The sequence below is a fragment of the Pelophylax lessonae genome (assembly GCF_965119305.1).
Source record: "Pelophylax lessonae genome assembly, chromosome: 4".
Classification (NCBI taxonomy): domain Eukaryota; kingdom Metazoa; phylum Chordata; class Amphibia; order Anura; family Ranidae; genus Pelophylax; species Pelophylax lessonae.
Genome location: NC_138771.1, coordinates 378,136,411 through 378,160,962, shown reverse-complemented (window position 1 = coordinate 378,160,962; position 24,552 = coordinate 378,136,411). Strand labels below are relative to the sequence as shown.

Below are 24,552 nucleotides of genomic sequence, written 5' to 3'. Positions count from 1 at the left end.
TATTGGCCACCCGCATTTCCAAGTTTCTACCAAACCTCATTCGGCAAGACCAGGTGGGGTTTGTCACGGGCCGCCAAGCGACCGATGCCACAAGAAGGATGTTGAATCTCATCCACCATGCCGAATCTACTCGTACTCCTACAGTGTTCCTGTCCCTTGACGCCGAGAAGGCCTTTGACAGGATACACTGGGGATATCTGCGAAAAGTTCTACAACGCTTCGGCATGGTGGGTGAGATACTGAATGCTGTGTTGGCCTTGTACACGGCTCCTTCGGCATATGTCTATACAGAGGGTCTGTTCTCCACAAAATTTGCAATAACAAACGGTACCCGCCAGGGGTGCCCACTGTCACCTTTGGTGTTTGTTCTCCTAATGGAGCCATTTGCGGAACGCATCAGAACTCATCCAGGTATTCGGGGTATAGACATTAGAGGTTCCTCCAACAAGATATCGTTGTTTGCGGACGATGTTATTTTATCTCTGACCTCTCCCTTATCATCATTACCAGCGGCCCAGGAGGTTCTCAGGGAATTTAGTTCTGTCTCATACTACAAGGTTAATGAAACCAAATCGAACATGTTAGGCGTTCACATGTCAGCTGATCTCACACAACATATTCAGAGTATAGTTCCATTTCAGTGGGGTAGTGGTCACATTGACTATCTAGGTATCAAGCTCACAAACAGGATTGGGGATCTCTTCAAGGCCAATTTTGCTCCTTTCCTTGACACTTTAACGCACGAACTGACTAGATTGGGCAAGTACTATCTGTCATGGTCAGGAAGGACTGCAGCGTTCAAAATGCTGACGTTTCCAAAACTTTTATACCTACTAAGAGCTCTCCCCATTAAAATCCCCTTATCGTTTTACCGTACGGTTCAATCTTTGGTATCTAAATTCATATGGGACGGGAAGAAGCCTCGTTGCGCCCATAGATACTTGGTCCAACACCCCACGGTGGGAGGTATGGGGATTCCGGATATACGGGACTACCATATGGCTGCTATCCTTTCCCAGTCCCTCTATTGGCTGCATCCGACTCAGGCACCCACTTGGAGACAGATTGAGCAGTCGGAGGTGATACAGGGCTCTCTTGCTGATCTCATACTCAGTATCCCCTTTTCTAAATGTAGTTTCCGTACGGGCCATCCCACCATCTCAGCTACAGTACTGGCGTGGCAATACTTTTACACACATAGCACCGCGCAAGCTGGGAGGGTGGAAGTTCCTGTGCCTCTGACTGCTCTCTCCTTCCTCTCCCCAGACTTAAACGTGGCGCATTGGTCCTCTTTTGGACTTAGGACAATCCGAGACATTGTACAGAGTCCCCAGGGTTTTTCCTTTTCCTTATGGTGCGACAAATTTCCATCATTTGCCAAGGAATACCTCACACTTATCCGGGTTTCACACTTGATTTCATCTATGTCATCGACACACATTCCTTTCCCGGAACAGATCTATGCCCTCTGTTTTGGAGCTAATGCGCGGCAGAAAGGTATAGGCAAATTCTACATCTCCCTGCACAACAAGAAAACCTTCCAAAAAAACACATACCACATAAAATGGGAGGGCGAAATTGGTCAGGTTTTTACGGAGGAGCAATGGTTGAGAGCCTATAAACATACGCTTACCCATACCAAATGCTCCAACTTTAGGGAGGGATTGCTAAAAATTCACCTTAGGTGGTACAAGACACCTTACACCATTGCTAAATTCTATCCAGAAACATCTAATTTATGCTGGAGACAGTGCGGGCAGGTTGGCACTCTACTTCATGTTTTGTGGACGTGCATTTCCCTGAGAAGCTTCTGGGCCTCCATCTCCACATTGATAGCAGAAGTCACCGGGATACTTAACAAAATTTCAGTTGAACAGGCGATTTTGGGTGTGAATATGGACAAATACCCACCCCAATATAGGACGGTGGTCCAAAATATCTTGTTCGCTGCTAGGTTGTCCATAGCACGTAAATGGAAGTGTGCCGACCCCCCAACTCGGAGGGAGGTTATCCAAATAGTAGGGGAGTCGTGTGTGTATGAGAAGACCCTGGCCTTACAGGCCTTCAAGCTACAACAATTTCACTCCAGGTGGTCCATATGGACCACTTATGTAGGGTATCATGGCCCCCAATGATTTCTGATGATTATCTGCAGTATTGTTAAAGTTGCTGGGGTCCTGGGGGGGGGGAGAGGGAGTGGGCGTTTGAAGGGAGGACGCAGTGTGTTCCCTTACGGGGCGTCCCTCCCGGTGGCGTTGACCACTATAGAGGTTGCAAATGACAGATACGTGCCCCCTCTCCTCCTTCCCTGGACAAACAGGTTCATACGGTTTCAATGTATTATTGTTCAAGATACGAAAGTTCATCCTATATTGTGGGTCCTTGCAAGCACTGTGATACTAGCAGTCCTTATAGACGTTTATCTTTATACTTCAATGTACGTCAATCGCATTGCAAATATGCTTTTCATATGTTTATGTACGCTGCTTATTTACTGTATTTGAAAAACTCAATAAAAATACTTCTAAAAAAAAAAATCCCTCTGCCCCATACTACCTATTCTGCCTAACCTGTATAAAAATGATCTGTGTACTTATTTGCAGTCCACTCTGGTCTGGTTACATCATCCTGCAGCTCTGTGTACAGTAAGACAAGCGACAGGGGTGTACGTACAGGGTCACAGGGGTTCCATTTACGACCCAACCCCTATGCTCCAGGGGACCCATGCGGCCCCCTGTACACAAGGATAGGAGGGGTGGCAGGGGCTGCATATAGAGGAAGTGATCCCCTCAAGAATTCTCCTGCAGCCTTTCAGCAGCTGCAGGAGGAAAATGGAGAGGATTGGTTGTTCAAAATGCCAACCTGCCCATCCTATCCACCTGCTGCTGTCCCGGGCACTGCCGGGTCCCCCCCCCCCCTCCCCTCTCCCGCCAGCTGCTGCAGGTGATGTGTCAGGATGGAGAGTGGGGAAGGGACACTAAATGTGTAATTTACCAGCCCATTCCTTGTTTTAAGGTGGATGTAAACCTGATTCTGAAATTTGAACTGGGCACATATATCTGTAGTGTTTACCTATCTCTCTTCAAAGCCCTAGGTCCCGTGGCTTTTTTCTGCTCCGTTCTTCTGTTATCCGCATGATAACTTCTGAAAATTCTATGTCAACTGAGATAAAACCAGACTAAATTTTGTGTCAGGGTGGGTGCTATAAATAGATTAGCAGAGAGCTGGTCTATTCATTGCACATCTCTTCCTGTTTCTGCTTATGTGGAGAGGGGGGGTGTGCCTTTTCTCCAATCAGCTGTCTCACAATGCATGGCCAAACTTCCCTCCCACAGGTGAATCAGGAAGAGAAAATTCTAACAGGAGGTGCACTTTCTTGAAAGCTGAAGACAGCACATATACAAGTAAAACGTATGTAGGAGGATTTGTTTTATCTCTGTGTATCATCTGAGGCTGTTCACTTCACTGGGTATATGTGAGGGTTTACAGTACATCCACTTTAATAAATAGAGTCAGTGATCAGTACCAATCACTGACCCCGTTCGTTCATAATTGAGACATAGTAAACTGTGTTTTTACTATGTTTCAGTTTGTGAATGACCAGTAAGCTCTGTACAGAGCTATTCCTGTCCATTCATTATGTACAGCTGAGGCTGCAGAGAAGGAGATTGAGGGTTGTGTCCTTAATCTCCTTTCTCTGTCTCAAAGGTTAAACATCAGAGGTCTGTTAAGACCCCTGATTTCTCTCCAAAGCCCCCCAATAGGGCTTCTAAAAATAAATAATAAAAAAATAAAATGGTAAAAATAACAAAAATAAAAAAAAAACACTGACATGTGGCGTAACTACCATGGTCGCAATAGTCGCATTTGCGTTCGGTCACTGTTGGGGGCCTTGGGGACCCCTTATCGTTTCTTGCACCATGGCCCTGAAAGTTGTAATTACACCTCTGTTGAGCACTTAACAACTGCTGTGAATCCTGGGAGCCATGATGTCACACATAGACTCCAATGGCCCAGCCATTGTCAGCTCTCCCTCCTCCCCCCTGCACCAGGTGCCCAAGAGGAGCTGCAACTACAAAATCAAGTGAATGGACCACAGATTAGGCAGGATAGATAGGAGGGGAGGAGAGGAGAGGAGAGGAAGGGGGGGGGGGGCATTTATGAAGAAGTTATAGTTTCACTTTTCTTCCACTTTAAGTAGGAAAATAGTCTAAGCTATACAAAACATATTCAATGAAGGAGAAAACGAAAGTATTGTCTTTGATGGACTGGCCATCACAGTTGTCAGATATCAACACAACTGTCAGATCTCAAAACAATCCCATCTTCGGGAAGAGTTACAAAAGACTAGCTTGTCATTTCCCACGGTGCACATCAACAGAGAAATGTCGGTGATAAACCATTACAACACCTTTCATAGCTTATCACAGTGATAAGTCCCTTGTGAGATGTTTAATAAACGGTGGTAATTCAGGTAGGGACTAGAAACAGGGAACATCCCATCCCCTTTCTTCATTCTCTGTGATAACTATACAGAAAGTTATAGCAATGTAGACACACAGGGGTTGATTTACTAAAACCGGAGAGTGCAATAACTTGTCCAGCTGTGCATGGTATCCAATCAGCTTCTAACTTCAGCTTGTTAAATTAGGCTTTGACAATAAAACCTGGAAGCTGATTGGTTACCATGCACAGCTGCACAAGATTTTGCACTCTTCAGTTTTAGCAACTTAACCCCAAAAGTGCCTTTTCACTGTGATAGATATGGAGAAGATTCCCCTACATTTATCAATAAATCAGATTTGGTGATAGAGGGCTTTTTTTGGTAAAATACTGAGAAAAGAGATAGATAGGAAGTTACCATTTTACAGATGATGGGGCATAACTCCATGATTGCTCATGTTGTAACGTGTCCAGTGGGGCACTTTGCAGCACATATGGCAATCCTTGATGAATCAAGAAGGATGCAGACAAACATTCAGTTTCGCAATCGAAAATTTTGTTTTGCTGCTTGTAACTGCTGCGCCAAGTTCACTTCATTTTAAGCCCCTTTCACATTGGTGTCAAGACGCAGATGAAAAACAGACCACAATGCTTCCCTATGGGCAAAACTATGGGGAAACAGATGTAGACAGATGTACATTAGAACATCCGCTTGCCTCTGATTTGTCACGTTAACAGACGCAGAAGTTAGGCGCAGTTCATGCTTTCTTGTTGCGGAAACATTACCAAAATGCACAGCAATGCATTGATTTGATGCAGTGCCAATTATTCTGATGTAATAGCATGGGGATATATTCTGAATTGCGCTTTAATGTACCTTGCCAGAGGACATGCATGCATTGCATTGTAGTGCACTGTCAGAAAAGGAGCATGTCCATTCTATAGGACATTGGGATACATTCAAAGCCTATTTTTTTTTTTTTATTACCTAACATAGCACACATCATTAAATCATCATTAGTAAGAACTCATCCGGAATATGCAGTTCAGTTTTGGGCACCAGTTCTCAAAAAGGATCTCGGGGAACTGGAGAAAGTGCAGAGAAGGGCAACCAAACTAATAAGAGGCATGGAGGAGCTCAGCTATGAGAATAGACTAGAGGAACTGAATTTATTCTCTCTTAAGAAGAGAATAGGGGGGATATGATCAACATGTATAAATACATAAGGGGTCCATATAGTGAACTTGGTGTTGAGTCGTTCACTTTAAGGTCATCAAAGAGGACAAGGGGGCACTCTTTACATCTAGAGGGAAAGAGATTTTGTCTCCAAATACGGAAAGGTTTCTTCACTGTAAGAGCTGTGAAGATGTGGAATAGACTCCCTCCAGAGGTGTTCTGGCCAGCTCACTAGATTGCTATAAAAAATGCCTGTATTCTTTCCTGGGTGTACTTAATGTAAGTGGGTACTAATATTTATAGGTAAAGTTGATCCAGGGAAAATCCCATTGCCTCTCCGGGGATTAGGAAGCAATTTCTTTCCCCTGCTGTAGAAAACTGATCATGCTTTGCTGGGATTTTTTCGCCTTCCTCTGGATACTGCGGGTATAGAATTGTGTATATGGGATTGTATGGTTGGGTTTTCATTACTGTTTTTTTTTTTTTTTTTTTTTTATTGGTTGAGCCAGATGGACTTGTGTCTTTTTTTTTTAACCTGACTAATTAGATCAAAACATTCAGGGGTATGGGAAATGAATGTCCACACACACCTACACAGGTTGAACTGGATGGACTATTGTCTTTATTCAACCTCAACTACTATGAAACTATGTATGTAACTAACTATGTAACATCAATGCAACAAACGCCAGTGCAAAAGTGTGAACCTAAACAAACAAAACTGTTTGTAATGTAAATATATATTTTTTTTGTGTAAAAAAAAAACAGCGGTTTGCCTCTCTGAAGCTTTATTATAAGAATATTACTGTAGGGTCTTTCTATGACAGTAGTAATAATACTATAACAGTAGTAATAATAATATGGGTGAATTTTGTTTATTATTCTTAATGCCTATATATGAGAGGAATAACCTATGACCTCTGTCATCCAAGGGAAAAAGCCTTCCCTGCTCTTCTCCCCAGCCTTGACTCCTCACATCCTGGTGAGATTTCATAGCTGCATATCACTTGACATCACCATGATAAATTAGCCTTTTATGAAACTTTTCACCAGCAGTGGTGAAATATGGAGAAAAGATAATGATCACTAAGGCATTATCACTGTTTATTAAATGCACAATGATCATTACACACTGACAGCTATAGACTGCTAAGGCTCTGCAAAGCTGCCATTGCTGCAAATGGATGAGTATTTGGTGACTGCAAAGTGTCAGTTATGTAACTATTACATTGAATAAAAATAATGTCATCACACTGCCAATGTATTGTCTATAATTTATGATCAATCCAATATTACCTTTGGTAAATAAAAGTATCGATTGCTATTGCTAACTTTTACAATTCTGGGTAACTCCACACATGACTACAAGTTATCTTTCCTTGCTTGTAAATCATTTGCCAGTTACAAAGTCAGCAATATCAAGCACCGATCCAACACCATTACAGGTTATTAAATGAAACCAGTATCCTCCTTTAATTAACTAAAACTGAACGGCAAACTGATTTATTTTAATGTTTATTTTAATCAGAACAAATCAGGGCTGTGGAAATATTCCTGCATGTTTCCTGGCTGTCATCTAAGCCCATGCCTAGAAAAAGGCTCTGCATTTAATTTAAAGCCTGATAATAAGATACCAAGGTGTACAATTCAACTGGGACTGCCTATAGTAATGTATTGTTATATCATAATGAGTCCAGCATTACATGCCAATCACATTATGTTACCAGAGCTATAGAATAAATCTGATACACCTTAACTCTTAGCTATTTATCCACAGAAATGACACCTGCCGTACCATTTAAATACATAAAATACATCCTATTTAAATCCATTGCTACCAGAAGTAAGGATAAGGGAATGATCTGATCCTACAAACTCTTAAAAAAATACTAAAGATCCAAATTGTTCCTCTTGTCACCCATGCACAAAAACAGTAATACAAATATTACATTTAAAATTGCAATGTCTAGAAAATCATAATTCCTGATTTAAACAAAACACATCTCTATTAGGTTTCCACATGGATATGACGTGTATTCGAATACTTGTGGACAGATCTGATGTAACTATATATGAATATGACATTTTATGGATCAGAATACTTGTGGACAGATCTGATGTGATTCTTATATGTTTATATATTAATATGAATTTTCATAGATTGGAATACCTGTGGACAGATCTGTGATGATTCTGATGATTTTATTATATGATGGATCAGAGTACTTGTGAGCAGATCTGAGATGAGTCTAATATGTTTTTTTTAATATGAAAATGACATTTAATGGATCAGAATACTTGTGGACAGATCTGAGATGACTGTGATTTGTATGTAGATGAATATGAATTTTCATAGATTGGAATACCTGTGGACATATCTGAGATGATTCTGATGTTATTATCATATGATGGATCAGAGTACCCGTGTACAAATCTGAGAAGAGTCTAATACATTTTTTAATATAAAAATTACATTTAATGGATCAGAATACTTTGGACAGATCTGAGATGATTTTGATGTTATTATTATATAATGGATCAGAGTACTTGTGAGCAGATCTGAGATGAGTCTACTATATTTTTTAATATGAAAATGACATTTAATGGATCAGAATATTACAGATCTGAGATGACTGTGACATGTATGTAGATTAATATGAGTTTTCATAGATTGAAATACTTGTGGACAGATCTGATGAATGTGAAATTTCATGGATCAGAATACTTTGGACGGACCTGAGATGATTCTGATAGTATTATTATATAATGGATCAGAGTACTTGTGAACAAATCTGCGACAAGTCTAATGTTTTTTTAATATGAAAATAAGCTTTAATGGATCCGAATATTACAGATCTGAGATGACTGCGATAGATGAATATGATTTCTCATAGATTGGAATACTTGTGAACAAATCTAAAATAATGATTCTAATATTATTACCTATGAATAGGACTTTTCGTGGATCAGAATACTTGAGGACAGATCTGAGATGAGCCTATGTTTTTTTTTTTTAATATGAAAATTACATTTAATGGATCAAAATATTTGTGTACAAATCTGAGATGACTGTAATATTTGTCTTTTGATTAATATGATTTTCATAGACTGGAATACTTGTGAACAGATTTAAAACGATTCTAATATTATTTTCTATGAATATGACATTTCATGGTTTAGAATACTTGATCTGAGATGAGTTTGATATGTTTTTTTTTTTTTTTTTATATGAAAATGACACTTTATGGATCAGAATATTTGTGAGAGTTATATGATTGTGATATTTGAATGGGATTTATAGATGGATCGGAATACTTGAGGCCAGATGATTGTCATCCCAGTCTGACTTTGCATTTTTGCCCTGTCAGTGGTGAGATCATAGAGCAGACTACACGATCGTTTCATTTGGATCCTCTTTGCATAAATGCTTCCAACTCATTTGTCGGTCTCGCTAACTGATCCGGCGTGGTATTGTATTTTAAACATACTATTGCAATCTCCAGCACCTATTATCCCAGCTAATAAATTTGACCTATTGTTCGTTTGTTAAAATGATGTCACCTTGGAACAGTCCCTAAGCTACCGTTTCAATGAATTGCCAGCTGATGAGAGGTGGGAGCCAATCGCGGAGCAGAGGCTTGCTCCTCTCCGCCAATCCCCGTAGCAGGAAATACATTCGACGCTGAAAGTCGAGCTTTGGTTCAAAAGGATGACACAGAGCCTATCGGGCTTGACCAAGCTTGGCAAAGTTTCAGTCTCCATCCAGCAGGACGTACATGGAGCCGGTGTAAAGGAGGACGGGGATTGTTGTAAAGGAATAGCCAATTTTTCTATTGACACAGGATGGATCAGCCCACAAACACACAGACCCAACACCAACATGAACCCATCAGCTTTGGGATTGACCAGATCCTCAACAACTCGGACCAGGAAAACTCTGTCGCCCCCCGAGCTTCCGACAATGCCAGCTACCTGAGCAGTCCGATCAGCCGCTCCAGCGCCCCGTACTCCTCCCTGCCAGCCTCCTTCCCTGGCATCGGGGCCGCCTTTGACGACTCGGGATCTTACAGTGTAAACCTAAGTCTGGCTCCAGCTGGAGTCATCAGAGTGCCAGCTCATCGACCTATCCCTGGTGCCGTCCCACCTCCCATCTCCAGTGCCATCCCAACCATGCCAGCTGTGCCCGGCCTTGGCAGCCTTAACTTCCCCTGGATGGAGAGCAGCAGAAGATTTGTCAAAGAAAGATTCTCAGGTAAGGACCATGTCCATTCACTCCTTCATCTCACTGGTGATCGATCGATAGATAGATAGATAGATAGATAGATAGATAGATAGATAGATAGATAGATAGATAGATAGATAGATAGATAGATAGATAGATAGATAGATAGATAGATAGATTCACCTTAGATAATCTTAAATAATCTTTGGAAATATTGGATTGTTTCCTTGCTTATTGGCCCACCAATTTCATAGACTAGATAGATAGATAACAAGATTGATACAATACAGTAGATGTAATTCGATAAATAAAAAGACTGCTAACAGATAGAATGATAGATAAAAAAAGGGTGATAACAGAGAGAGAGGGAGTCAGATACAGATGTGTAGAAATGTTAAACTTTTTCCTTGCTTATTAGCACACTTATTAAAAAAAAAAAAAAAAAAAAAAACATTGATAGATAGATAGATAGATAGATAGATAGATAGATAGATAGATAGATAGATAGATAGATAGATAGATAGATAGATAGATAGATAGAAAGATAGATAGATTTACCTTAGATCATCTTATATCCATCTAATAATCTTTGGAAATATTGGATTGTTTCCTTGCTTATTGGGGCACCAATTTCATAGAGAGATAGATAGACAGATAGTTAGATAGATAGAAATCTTGATACAATACAGTAGATGTAATTAGATAAATAAAAAGACTGATAACAGATAGAATGATAGATAAAAAAGGGTGATAACAGAGAGAGAGAGAGAGAGAGTCAGATAAGATGTGATTTTCCACTAAATACTTTTAAGATAAAGTTAAAAAAAATCTTTAGAAACGTTAAATTGTTTCCTTGCTTATTAGCACACTTATTTAAAAAAATAAATAAATAAAACATAGATAGAGATAGATCGATAGATCGATAGATAGATAGATAGATAGATAGATAGATAGATAGATAGATAGATAGATAGATAGATAGATAGATAGATAGATAGATAGATAGATAGATAGATAGATAGATAGATAGATAGATAGATAGATAGATAGATAGATAGATGTTAGATTCACCTTAGATAATCTTAAATAATCTTTGGAAATATTGGATTGTTTCCTTGCTTTACCTGGGAATACCCTCATAGTACATTTTTTTTAGTTAATTTTAAATATTCTTTGTTCCCTTACTAGTTGTGTGATTTACCTTAGATAATCTTAAATATTTGGAAATATTGGATTGTTTCCTTGCTTATTGGCACACCAATTTCATAGATAGATAAATTAAAAGCTGGATACAATACAGTAGATGTAATTAGATAAATAGAAAGACTGATAACAGGTAGAATGATAGATAAAATGGGTGATAACAGAGAGAAAGAGAGAGAGAGTCGGATACAGATGTGATTTTCCAGTGAATACTCTTAAAATAAAGTTCAAAAATCTTTGCAAATAATAAATTCCTTCTTTATTAGCACACTCATAATTTAATAAAATACATTGATAGATAGATAGATAGATAGATAGATAGATAGATAGATAGATAGATAGATAGATAGATAGATAGATAGATAGATAGATAGATAGATAGATAGATAGATAGATAGATAGATAGATAGATAGATAGATAGATAGATAGATAGATGTTAGATTCACCTTAGATAATCTTAAATAATCTTTGGAAATATTGGATTGTTTCCTTGCTTTACCTGTGAATACCCTTATAGTACATTTTTTTTAGTTAATTTTAAATATTCTTTGTTCCCTTACTAGTTGGCACAGTAATTTCTGCTTACTTTATATATAAATAGCTAGAAATACACAGATGTGATTCTACTGTGACCCCCCCCTTCATGTAAATGAATAATAGTTGCTTCGTTGCTCATTGGCGTTGATTTCATGAAACTAGTACATTGACTGCTTTAGAAATTAGAAAAAAATATATATATAGATAGATAGATAGATAGATAGATAGATAGATAGATAGATAGATAGATAGATAGATAGATAGATAGATAGATAGATAGATAGATGTGATTTCATTCCACCTCTGCAATGATAAAGAATCTGTTTTGCTGCTCTTTGACACCCATATTATATATAGTTTACCTTCAATATTTGGAAAATACATAGAAATATAAAAATATGATTTTCCTGGGAATCCTTCTTGTTAATCTTGAATTATTTTAAGAAAGGTTCAATCGTTCTTTCACACTGATTTAATCTACCTAGGATTAATTTAACTTAGGTATTAAACTTTTAATATTCGGAAAATACGCAGAAATATAAAGAAATTATTTTTTTCTGTGAATCTCCCTTGGTAATGTTGAATCATTTTGAGAAAAGTCCTGTTGTACATTGGGTGAAATGATTTGTGTCGCTGATTCTATATTTACTCCCCCAGACAATACTAGAACACACAGTACATGGAAACATTGTAAGTCTCTATTCAGTGTGCAGCATGTACTAATTGTATGTACTAAGCAGATGGCCTGTGTTTTTTCACCTCGGGCCATAATGAACTTAAGTGCAAGTAGCCCGAAAAGGCAATACAAACAGGGGACATGTGATAGCATCAATGGAAAGGGTGTGGGGGTGTAATATAATACTTTTTCACTTTCCTTGTCCATGGTTTTGTCTGTATTGTTCATCTCTCTCCATGATGTTTAATACATAAGTGACTTTTTCTGTTCTTTCTTCACATAAATAAAGTGACCCTCTCCTAAACTTTGTGTCCCCCTATGTTAGCTGCTGCAGCCCTGACCCCATTCACAGTGACCCGCAGGATTGGGCACCCTTATCAGAATCGGACGCCTCCCAAGCGTAAAAAACCGCGAACGTCTTTCTCCAGAGTCCAGATCTGCGAATTGGAGAAGCGATTTCATCGCCAGAAATACCTCGCTTCTGCAGAGAGAGCCGCCCTCGCCAAATCCCTGAAAATGACCGATGCTCAAGTCAAGACGTGGTTCCAAAACAGGAGAACAAAATGGAGGTGAGTGCTCATGGGTGGATGGGGGGTCATTGATGAGCTAGACTTCATCCAAGTGTTTATCAAGTGCCTTGGGACCATACACGCTTCCATAAATATTCAATTTTTCTCCCAATAATCGATGGATAGTCGACAACAAAATTGATCCATATTCCATATATGAGGAAATAGAATTCAATCAATAGTGTCTATCAAGTACCTTGTGACCATACACGCTTCCATAAATGATCGATTTCTTTTCCGATTAATCTCTCCCAATAATTGATGGGTAGTCGACAACAAAATTGATCCATATTCTGTACATGAGGAAATAGAAATGTATTGATAGTTTCTATCAAGTACCTTGTGACCATACACGTTTGCATAAATGATCGATTTCCTTTCTGATCAATCCCAATAATCGATGGATAGTCAACAAAAAATGTGATCGATATTCCATAAATGAGGAAATGGAATTCGATCAATAGTTGGAAGATATGATCGTAAGTTATCCATCATAGCTCTTTTTCCACCATGGCAGCATCATAAGCCAATCGATCAAAATACAATCAAATTAATGACCAAATCATCTCAGAGGATCTAGTTGATGCATAAGGATGAATCATTTTCTGCCATGGCCGATCGAGTCGATTTCATCAAATCCCAACTAAACTGAGTCTAAATCGATGGAAAGGGAAGGTATGGCTATGCCATTCGGTTTCTGATTCGATTAGTTGGATAAAATCGCACTAAACATGGAAGTATGTATGGCCAGCATTAGTGTTTTATTTATCTAATTTTCACAATGATTTCTGCTATGTTTTACCTGGAAAAAAAAAGCTTTGATTAAGAAACATATACCAAGAGGCAACAAAATGCAATGTAACAAAATAAATGATATAAAATACAATATTGTACTGACTGGTCATTGCACTGTATATTTATATGTATTTTCACAATTTTGAAAGAATAATCTACCTGAAGTTTGAATAAACTAAGAAACTTTCCTCAAAATGATTTACATAAAAACAGTGTCATCATCACATGACTGTCTGATAATTGGAGAGAACATTTTTATATGCATATAGCATAGACACATAAAAAAGTGACAGCAGAAAACAAAAAGGGTTTTCATCCAGTCTGCTCCATGGTTTTTTTTTTTTTCCATTTTTGCCTGAGTATATGTTTGTCCCCAGCATGTTTTTACCTCTGCTGGAAGTCTTTTCCAAATATCACACTTTCTGTAAAATATTGCCTTCTATTGGGGTAGTTTAGACATTTCTTCCCTGCTAGCACATGGGATCTTTAGGGGGGCCTTTTTCCAAATGCATATCATGTATGGAATTGTTTTTCCAAATGCACTCCAGGTAGTGGAGAACACAATCCGAGCCCCCAAGAATTATTACAAAGTAATAAACTGTTACAATTGATGGCCTCCTGAGTTTTATATGGCATGCCCAGTGAATGAATCCTTGGCACCTAAATCTATAACAGGGTGGTCTCTATTGCTTCTACAGCACTGCCATTCTGCTATAAGCTTGCTGAACGGTTTCTCTGAAATGTTCACTAGAACCTCTATTTCATTTAAGCGTGCAATAAAAAAAATGATATTTCATCGGAATTTATTAGAAACTGTTTGTGCTTTAACACACCTTCAACAAGCTTCATGTTGGTTCCGAAAAGTGAAAGGAGTCATCATGCTCCAAATTGCCTGGGTTCATTTATTAAGTCTGACTTCATTTATCTGCACAATGGTCTAACTTTGCGCTGATAGGCAGCTCGATTTTCCACTCAGTGTAGATTATTATGATAGTGGGATAATAATAATAATAATAATAATAATAATGATAATAATAATAATATAATAATAATAATAATAATAATAATAATAATAATAATAATAATTTGTATTAGTATTATTAGTGTTTGTATTATTATGTGCTTTATTAATAATTGTTTATTGTTGCAGCTGCTGTTGTTATGTTGTTAATATTATTATTAAAAATTTCAGTCAACAAACAATAGCAGTACTAATATTATTATTATTATTATTATTATTTATTGAAAGGATTTAAAAAAAAAAAAAAACTTGCTAAATTCAAAAAGCCAACACATCATGATAAGGTTCCGCATTTTCATACCCGTGCCCTTTTTTTTTTTTTTTACCTAAATCCAATGAGATTTGAAAAATTACAGTGACTTGGATAAAAATAAAGCTGCTTATCTTTGATGTAAAGTTCGGTGAATCGATTCTTCATCGATTTACAGAGCAGAACTCAGATCCAGTCATCATGTATTATTTTTCGTGTTTGTGTGTTTGTGATGGGTATTTGATGTTTATGGTACTAATGTCACATTTGTATATCAGAAGTTTTGGTATTGGGAAGTCTATACCGGTTGGATGCTCCTTTGTCCATTATTAATCCGTTTTCGATCAAATATTCCTTTTATAAAATTGACTATGAACAATTTTGCATTCTAAAATGTTTTATTTATATTTTATAAATATTTTTCTTGGATGTTTTTAAATATTTATGTCTTTACACATCTATGTGTGTTATTTGCTAGAATTAGGCTGATAGTATTATAACCTTTGTTTCGGGGAAAAATTGCAGCATGACTTTATTGGACCGTACAGCAGAATAGGAATGTTTTTTAGGATTACCGGGAAATATAAGCGATATGGGTATGCTTTCTATGTATGCATTCTTTTTTTTTTTTCTCTCTTTTTTATTTTCTACTGAACTAGTGGGGCTTGTGTGTTTTTTCAATGTAATAATGCGCAGACAGGAAGGAATCCTTTCATTATTCTGAACAGATCGGGGTGTAATCAGGATGGATGTAGGTAGTGCTATTATTGTCGGTGCTGGCGATCACTGATCACTCACCATACACAGGAGCTCCATTTATTTCCAAATCTCATCTAAACCATCAAAGACAGAGCTTTCAATTCTGATGGTGCTGATGATGAAGACGCCTATTTGGAAATATTCCTGTGATCAATTCCAGAGGACGTTTGGCTTGCCAATGCCGTCCTGTTTTTTCTTCTTCTTGTTGATGTGAAATTGAATTTGTTTCCTTGCAGGAGACAGACAGCCGAGGAGAGGGAAGCGGAGAGACAACAGGCGAACAGACTGATGCTGCAGCTGCAGCACGATGCGTTCCAGAAATCGCTCAGCGACTCCATCCAGCCGGACCCGCTGTGTTTGCACAACTCTTCTTTATTTGCACTTCAGAATCTGCAGCCCTGGGAGGAAGAGGCCAGTAAGATTCCTCCTGTCACCTCCCTAGTGTGAATGGGGGGAAAAAACGTTCATTACAAACGTTTATGATAAACTAGATTGTTACATAATAACGTGTCTCCGACGGATTGAAGGGTCTGCACTGGCCTCGGTCCGGGCAGGGATTGGGCTGACCGCTTGGCAAGGCTGGAGCCTGCTACCAGTGCTGGGAGGACTGCCAATGGAAGGCAGCACAGGACCAGGACAGTCTTCTGGATGGCCAACATAGGGATCGCTTATACTTTATTTCCATTTCAACTGTCTATATCATTTGATTTTTATTATGCCGACTTAAATATATTTCTATTTGCAGAAACATTCACAAACACAGCATAAACTGGTGTGTGCGTTAAAAAAAAAAAAAAAAAAAATATATATATTTTGTGTGTATATTATATATATATATATATATATATATATATATATATATATATATATATATATATATATATATATATATATATGTATATAGTGTGTATATATGTATATATATATATATATATATATATATATATATATATAGTGTGTGTATATTATATATATATAGTAGGTGTGTGTATATATACATATCTAAATATATACTGTATAATATATACAGTATATATATATATGTATATATATATATATAGTGTGTGAGTGTATTATATATATATATGTGTGTGTGTGTATATATATATATATATATATATATATATATATATATATATACACATACTGTAATTTTTATATATATATATATATATAGTGTGTGTCTGTGTGTATAAAAATATACAGTATGTGTGTATTTATATATATATATATATATATATATATATATTATATACTTATATATATAATATACACACACAATATATATATATATATATATATATATATATATATATATATATATATAGTGTGTGTGTATTATATATATAAGTATATATATATATATATATAATATACTTATATATATATAATATACACACACACTATATATATATATATATATATATATATATATATATATATATATATATATATATATATATATATATATATATAGTGTGTGTGTGTATTATATATATAAGTATATATAATATAATATATATATATATATATATATATACACGCACACACACAATATATATATATATATATATATATATAAATACACACATACTGTATATTTTTATACACACAGACACACACTATATATATATATATATATATACATATATATATATATAAAAATTACAGTATGCGTATATATATATATACACGCACACACACAATATATATATATATATATATATATATATATATATAAATACACGCATACTGTATATTTTTATACACACAGACACACACTATATATATATATATATATATATATATATATATATATATATATATATATATATATTTCACAAAACCCAAATGGCTTTCAGAAACCATCATTTCTTCACCTGAAAGATACATACATTTAATACAATACACTTTAAGCTATTTTACTTAAAAATAATACAATTGTCAAAAAAACAAACCAACAGTACCATGTTTACCTGCTTATACATGTGGCTGATTTACTAAGGCTTCATTCACACGGCCATAGAAATGTTACCGATGTTATTACACATGTGTTTTCTATGAGAAAAGGTCCCACATAATGGTCAGTAAAAATACTTGCGTATAGATCTATTTATTTTATTTATTTATTGCAAGTGCTTCTATAGCGCTGTCAATTTACCCAGCACTTTAGATCTATATTGTACAGTCACAGTCCCTGCCCTCATGGAGCTTACAATTTAAGGTCTATGGGTTTAAACGCGCAAAGACGCGTATGCATACAACATTTGTTTTTATACTTTATTTTTATTTATTTATTTATTTTTTTTACTTAATTTACACTCTTACAAACACAAATACATGTGTTTACACATGTAAGCATGTAAAGTGTATGTTCTCAGATGCAGATTTTTTGGATTCTGTGTTATGGATCTGAATGCAGGGCATGTTTACTCACCTGTGTGAATGGGTCCATTGAAAACAATGCAGCTGCCTCAGATACGTAATTAAAAACACATGTTTATGCATTTGCTTACGGTCATGTGAATGAGGCCTAAAAGGGTTGGCAATCTTCACTGAGGTGTCCTTTTATGAAACTGAGATGAGCAGTGATCCTGCTGATCACAGCTCATTTCCGATCTTTATTGGTTTCTGAAACAGAGATGATTGGGGGAGAACATGTTTTCCGCTGATCATCTCTACACATGGAGAATCTGTCATTGACAGACACAGAAATGGCCAGGTTATGAAGCTGCGATCTCCGCACTTCACTGGTGATCTGGGTCAGAATTCACACTCCCAGATTCACCAGCCTGGAGGTGGTTAATCAAGGAGAGAAGACAGAATCGGGGGAGAACTGAGGAGGAAAAAGGAAGTTTATCGACTTCCTTCTTCCTGGTTCAGACCTCCCAACACAGTAATCATGTCCCTGTGCCATATTTATGTATATATATATATATATATGCACATACATGTATATATATATTTCATGTGTGTATATATATATATGTATATAAAATGTATGTGTGTGTGTATGCAGTATAAATGTAAATTTATGTAGGGGGACTAATTATTTTATTAACATTAGTGGGGGTCGAACGCACATGTACTCAGCAGTGATAATCTATCACTGCTTTTTAAACGGTTTCTCGTACTGTAATCTCGCTTTGTCTCACAAGATTACGGGCGGCCCATTCACTTGTTCACAGATCTCGGCCATTCTCAGAGGAAAAACTTCTCCTCTGATCACCCTGTGAGAACTGAAGTTCACCGCTTCATAAAAAGGGTGCCAGAGGTGATAATTTTCCCCGGAGAACTGCTGAGAAGTAAACGGTGAAAAAAAATTCACAGTTTCATAAATGGACACCATAATACATTCACTCGCCTTAAAAAGCAAATCCCTGTTCACTTTAAAGCTTCATTCACAAGACTGTAACACAGCCCTAAAAAAATGACTGATCATTGAAGTTCTTGCGTAATGATCAGTATATATATATATCAATTTTGTAATGCGTAAACATTGTCCTGTTCCTTTTTTTTTTTTTAAATGATATATGTGCATGCCCATGTCTGCAGGTTCATCATTCACATGTCTGTGAAAATAAAAATACATTTACAATAATTTTTTATTTAAAGATATGGATGCAGCTGCATTGTTTTGGGAAAATATGCACTGCGTTCAGGTCTGTAACATAAAGTCAAAAATCTGCGTCTGAGGACATACATATACACATATGCGGATGCAGGTACTGGGGGGGGGGGGGGGGGGGTTAACAGGACAATTTTATGCAAGTACTTACTGCTCATTTCGCAGGAACTTTTGTGCTAGACAAAAACATGCGTAACAAGATTAGTAAAATTTTTACGTCCACGTAAATGTAGCCTAAATATCTAAATATGTGCAGATAAAATAAGTAAACAGGAATTTGCTTTTCATATGATTGAATAATTGAAGTGAATATTCACATTGATCGAAAAAAGATTCTCATCTCCTTTAGTAAATCAGCCCTACTACAGATTTTTTTTTTATGACTTTAGGTTTATTTCTGCGGCTGAAAATTTCCAACTTAGCCTACCTTAGGGTCAAATTTTTATATTTTGATGAGTCACATCAAAGGTATTCCTTATAGCCAAAACCTTTTCACTATAGGCCTGATTTAATAAAGTTCATGCTGCCTGTGAGGGTGACCGTCGTTCGCTTTTTTTCACAAGCAGATTGGTGCTCACTTGCTTGTGCACCCTTAATCACGTGTGTGGCAATCACAGCCATGCACAGTGATTGCTTTCTGGGATGTACCCTACTATTTTGATCAGTTGAATCAATAAAGAATATTTATTCTGAATATTTTACAACATAATGCTTTTATTCGAAATAAAGAAATATGAAGGAGACATATGTACAATATAAATTAAAAAAAAAATAGAAATTACATTTCATGATCCAAAATAAACAAGCTTAGTATCTATATTTACCAATTAATATTTTGCTTAAATAACTGGATATGATAATAGTGTGAACTGGTGCACTTACAAAATACATTTAAAATCTTTTCTATTATTAATTAGTTTTAATCTTCCCACTCCTTTGATCAATGAGACAAGGCTTTCCAGACTACCTGCTCTTTCAGATCCATTGGGGCAAGATGACAACAATGTTTTCCATATTGCCTACCAATAGCTGGTAAGCAATGTTGAGTAAGCACTACCTTAGTTTTCTGACTAAAAGCTCTGGGAGTATTTTGATGTGCATGGGTGTGGACAAAGCATGGCATCATAAATATTTATTATTGCTCCTTTTAATATGTTTTTATGCTTTTATATCTTTTACAAAATGTATCTTGCCACCTGATTTATTTGAGCCTGAGGCATAGGTATATTTTTAGGTGTAAATGTAAAAGATTCTGCAAAAATCAGGTTTTGAGCATTGGAAGTGCTGTCATTTTTATTATAAATAGAATTATTTTATAAGTAGAATAACAGCAAAACTAAATGACATCCTAATATTTATTTCTTTATGAATTTACAATTATGATACATTAATACCACCCAAATTTTAAAAAAGTTAATAAAAACATTACCCAAAACTTAAATTGCATTTCTGCTTTTTAAAAAGATTTTTTTTTTCATTTCCTACATAATACCCTACTTGCCTGTGTCAATAAAATGACCATTTAAATGTGCGCTTAACCATACTGAATTTGTATTCATATACAGTATAGTATCGAGATTTGTAATAACATGATTTCTTTTTTTTTTTTTTTTTTTAATCTTTTGTAAGTCATGTCTATTGTATTGCCCAAGAGCGGCAACCCCCTTATAGAGCTTATGACCTTAAGATTTTCATTACATTCCTTAGTTAGTTCCTTTAGTAAATTACCACAGTTCAAAGCTTTTATCAGCTTTAATGATGAACAGTTTCATTTAAAGACAGGATGACCTTTGATTCATGATTTTTTTTTTTTATTGGGGTATTATGGCATTTTTGATGTATTAAAAGCTGATTTAAAAAAGGAGTAACTGTTATGATGGCAAGCAAATCTGTTTTTAGAGTGAATCTGTCACTTGAGACGCAAGATGACAATTTTAAAGTGAAAAAACACTGCAGTAATTACTTTCACTTTTTTCTTTAATTATTGTCAATTGTTTAATAATACACTATAGACAATCAGAACTTTTGTGATCTTTATTTAAATCTCACATTTTTGCAGAACTATGAGCAAAGTTGATATTTTCCCACACTGCTCTTCTTTGCTCGGACATGATTATGCAACATGGCTGTCTCCAAGGGTAATTTTTTTTATTACAGTGTAACAATAATCCAAATGATTTGTGAATTATATTATGTCCTAGCGTTATTTTGTTGGTGACAGATTCCTTTAGGACACAAAGACAATTCAGTATAAAAAAAAAAAAAAACATAAAAAATACATGTATTGACTGAATGTTTAAAGTTCCCTGAGCAAGTGTAAAAAAAAATACTCCTTTGGTAAATCAGCCCGTTCTACAGTAGCTTAAAAACAGCAATATTTTTAATATATGTAGCATAAATGGAGTCATACAATTATTAGACTGACATCACTAATACAACATGAGGGGCTTTACCCTGTAATTGGTCGATCTATGGAGAAAACGGATAAATTCACATATTTTTTTTTCATATTTTTATATACACACACACACACTTCATGATATATATATATGTTTTTCACTTAAACATAATCTCCCTACAAACTTTTTTTTTTTTTTTTAATCTTATTTTGACATGCATTACATATATTTGAAACCCATAAAATGTATTTCTATATGTATTTCTATTAAGCTACACCTATGTTGGTTGCAAAGAAGTAATAGAGTTGTTAAAAAAAAGTCATTTTTTATGTGCATGTACATATGTTTACACAAGTTGTTTACTAAACTTTTTTTTTTCTTTTTTTTGCTATTTAAATGCTCTATTAAAATAAATATTTAAGAAAAGATTTTTAGTAAACCGATTTAATGGATAAAAAGTAGTAGAGTATTTTATAAATAAATAGGTTTGCAAAATTTTGTCTATATAAAACTTGATATTGAAGGTACCAGAAATCATATAGTGGATGATTTAGTAAAATCTGTACAGTGTATAAACCAACCTCTGTTCCCTTCTGTGTCCTCATCCCCAACTCATGCATTGTAGTCATTGGCCAACCATAGGCCTCATTTTGATAAGCATTATTCAGACATATCTGTATTCACAATAAGGGGTTGATTTACAATGGGGCGTCTTACAACACTCTGCATATTAAAGAAATTTTTTTTTTTTTCGCAAAACTTGAAATGGAAATATGAAGACAAATACCAGTAGGCATGGAACCTACAGCTTTACGTGGTTACGTCAAGGCAGAAATTGGTTGTACAGCAATATACTGATTAGGTATAGTACCACTTTAGGCCTGATTTAATAAAGTAAATGAACAAGTGAAGGGCAAATCACTATGTTATGCTTTCATTGTGGCACGCATGAGTGGTTGTACACATGCATAGTAAACCCAATCCTTGCAACTATCTAGCAAAGTATACACTTTCATGTATTGTATATGGTGCAGTCCTAGCTTCTCATCCCAAGTAAAAGTCTAAATAATGGTGCTTTTGTAGATTCTGTTATGATGAGCTGTAGTGAGGGATATGGTTATCATCAATATTTTACCTGAAAATATATTACATTAAAAAATGAGATTGGCTTGCTATGAAATGAAATGCACATGCACCAAACAAAGCGGCAAGTTATAAAGACTAGTGATGCGTGAACACAGCAAAGCTCAAATCGCTGTAAGTTCAATGAACAAATGAAAAAAAATCTGCTAACTATTAACATAGCACAAAACCCTACTGAAGGACATGGGGAGCTGGACACTGGAAAAGGGGACATATTCCAATGCAAAAATATATTTAAATAAATTCAAAAATACCATTTGGTAGGGAGCAGGACTTTTTAAAAGCCTTAAAGGGCAACATTAAAAATACGCGATTTCTTTAAATAGTATATTTGGGGTATGTCCTAAAAAAAAAAAAAAAAAAAAAAAAAATCGAAACCAGAGCATATAACTTTATTTGCACTGGCAGCCTGACTGGCCAGGACAGAGAGAGGCAGCAAGCATGAACCCCCCCCCCCCCCACCTCCTGAACCATACCAGGCCATATGTTCTTCATCATGGGGAGGTTATCCTTTTTGCCCTGAGCTAACCGATCTGCCTCACCCCCTTCACAGATATACAGTATACTTATCAGGATCCAAAATAAATGTTTATTTACATTCCTCACCACAAGTGCTTCCTCCAGTGGCCAAGTAGACGCATCACAGACCCATATACTTCTATAGGGCTTATCTAATTATCTAATAAATTATAAAAGCTACAAGAAAACGTTTTACAATTTTAAATGAATAATTTGGTTACAGGGTTTAACGTTTGAATTGAAAAATTATTGACATCAAGGTGAGATTTTTTGGAATGAAGGGATCTGAGTATGTTTTCATTTTGTTAACATCAAAGAGTGAATTTTTGAACAAAATTAAGAATTTCCAACTCGGAGTTAAAACCGATATGCAGTAAAAAGAATTATTTTTTAATATTATTTATCAAAGAAGTGATTTACTTCATTTGTTCTAAAAAGTCCTGGGCCTGTTGCTTGATTTTGGTTCATGTCATATATTTTAAGTAAATAATGAAAACATTTTATTCGTTCTGAGATCTTGCCTGGAGCTGACCTTGGTAAAAGCAGAAGTTTATAACGTTTATAAATTTTCAAACTTTTTTTACTTTCAGCACTTATTTAATCTTGATGTCACATCAGTTAATCAATGGGTACCATTGTTGGGTTGTGCCTAGGGCATCAGTTGCCCTTAATCCGGTTCCACTAGTAGTAAAATAAACCCACTAAAGTATCACTGAAAACATTATACTGTAGTCAAAAAGAGCAATGTACTATGTTGCTTCCTAAAATTATTCTTAAAGATTTTAGAGTATTTTACCTTGTTTTGATAGCTACTTACATTTAAACATAAGTTGTTGAAATATATTAACAAATATTTATGCTGCATCGCGTATAACTGTTTGATATTGATTGACTAAAGAATGTAGGGAAATCATGTGGACCTAGTACTATATGCTGTACATTATATACATTTATTTATGTTCTGAACAAGCATGCTATGTAGTGTGTAAATGTAAAAGATAGAGCTATTTACTAAATATAAAGTGCCAGTGCTTAGGAAAATAGAATATATAATTAATAAATATTGACTGAATAGCTGCTGCTGATAAAAAGGGGGGGATTCCTTTTAAATAATGAATAAAATTGCGTATCAGCGCTGCTCAATATTTACTATTTACTGCTTCTCCCAGAGAGCACAGCGCTATCATACTGGCACATTATGGCATACCAC

The 24,552-nt window shown here is 35.7% G+C and overlaps 1 protein-coding gene across 1 annotated transcript; it reads left to right on the top strand.

Annotated features, from left to right (window-relative positions):
* Positions 1-9,342: 9,342 nt before the first annotated feature.
* TLX3 (T cell leukemia homeobox 3) lies at positions 9,343-16,409 on the top strand. Its single transcript, XM_082256858.1, has 3 exons — positions 9,343-9,872; positions 12,585-12,828; positions 15,890-16,409. Exons 1-3 carry the CDS (start codon positions 9,464-9,466, stop codon positions 16,098-16,100), a joined length of 864 nt encoding a protein of 287 aa, XP_082112984.1. The 5' UTR covers positions 9,343-9,463; the 3' UTR covers positions 16,101-16,409.
* The last annotated feature ends 8,143 nt before the right edge of the window (positions 16,410-24,552 follow it).

Coding starts and splice junctions, on each gene's coding strand:
- TLX3 (XM_082256858.1), top strand. CDS start 9,464: ATGGATCAGCCCACAAACACACAGACCCAACACCAACATGAACCCATC. Junction 9,873..12,584: donor TGTCAAAGAAAGATTCTCAG/GTAAGGACCATG, acceptor CCCCTATGTTAG/CTGCTGCAGCCCTGACCCCA. Junction 12,829..15,889: donor AACAGGAGAACAAAATGGAG/GTGAGTGCTCAT, acceptor GTTTCCTTGCAG/GAGACAGACAGCCGAGGAGA.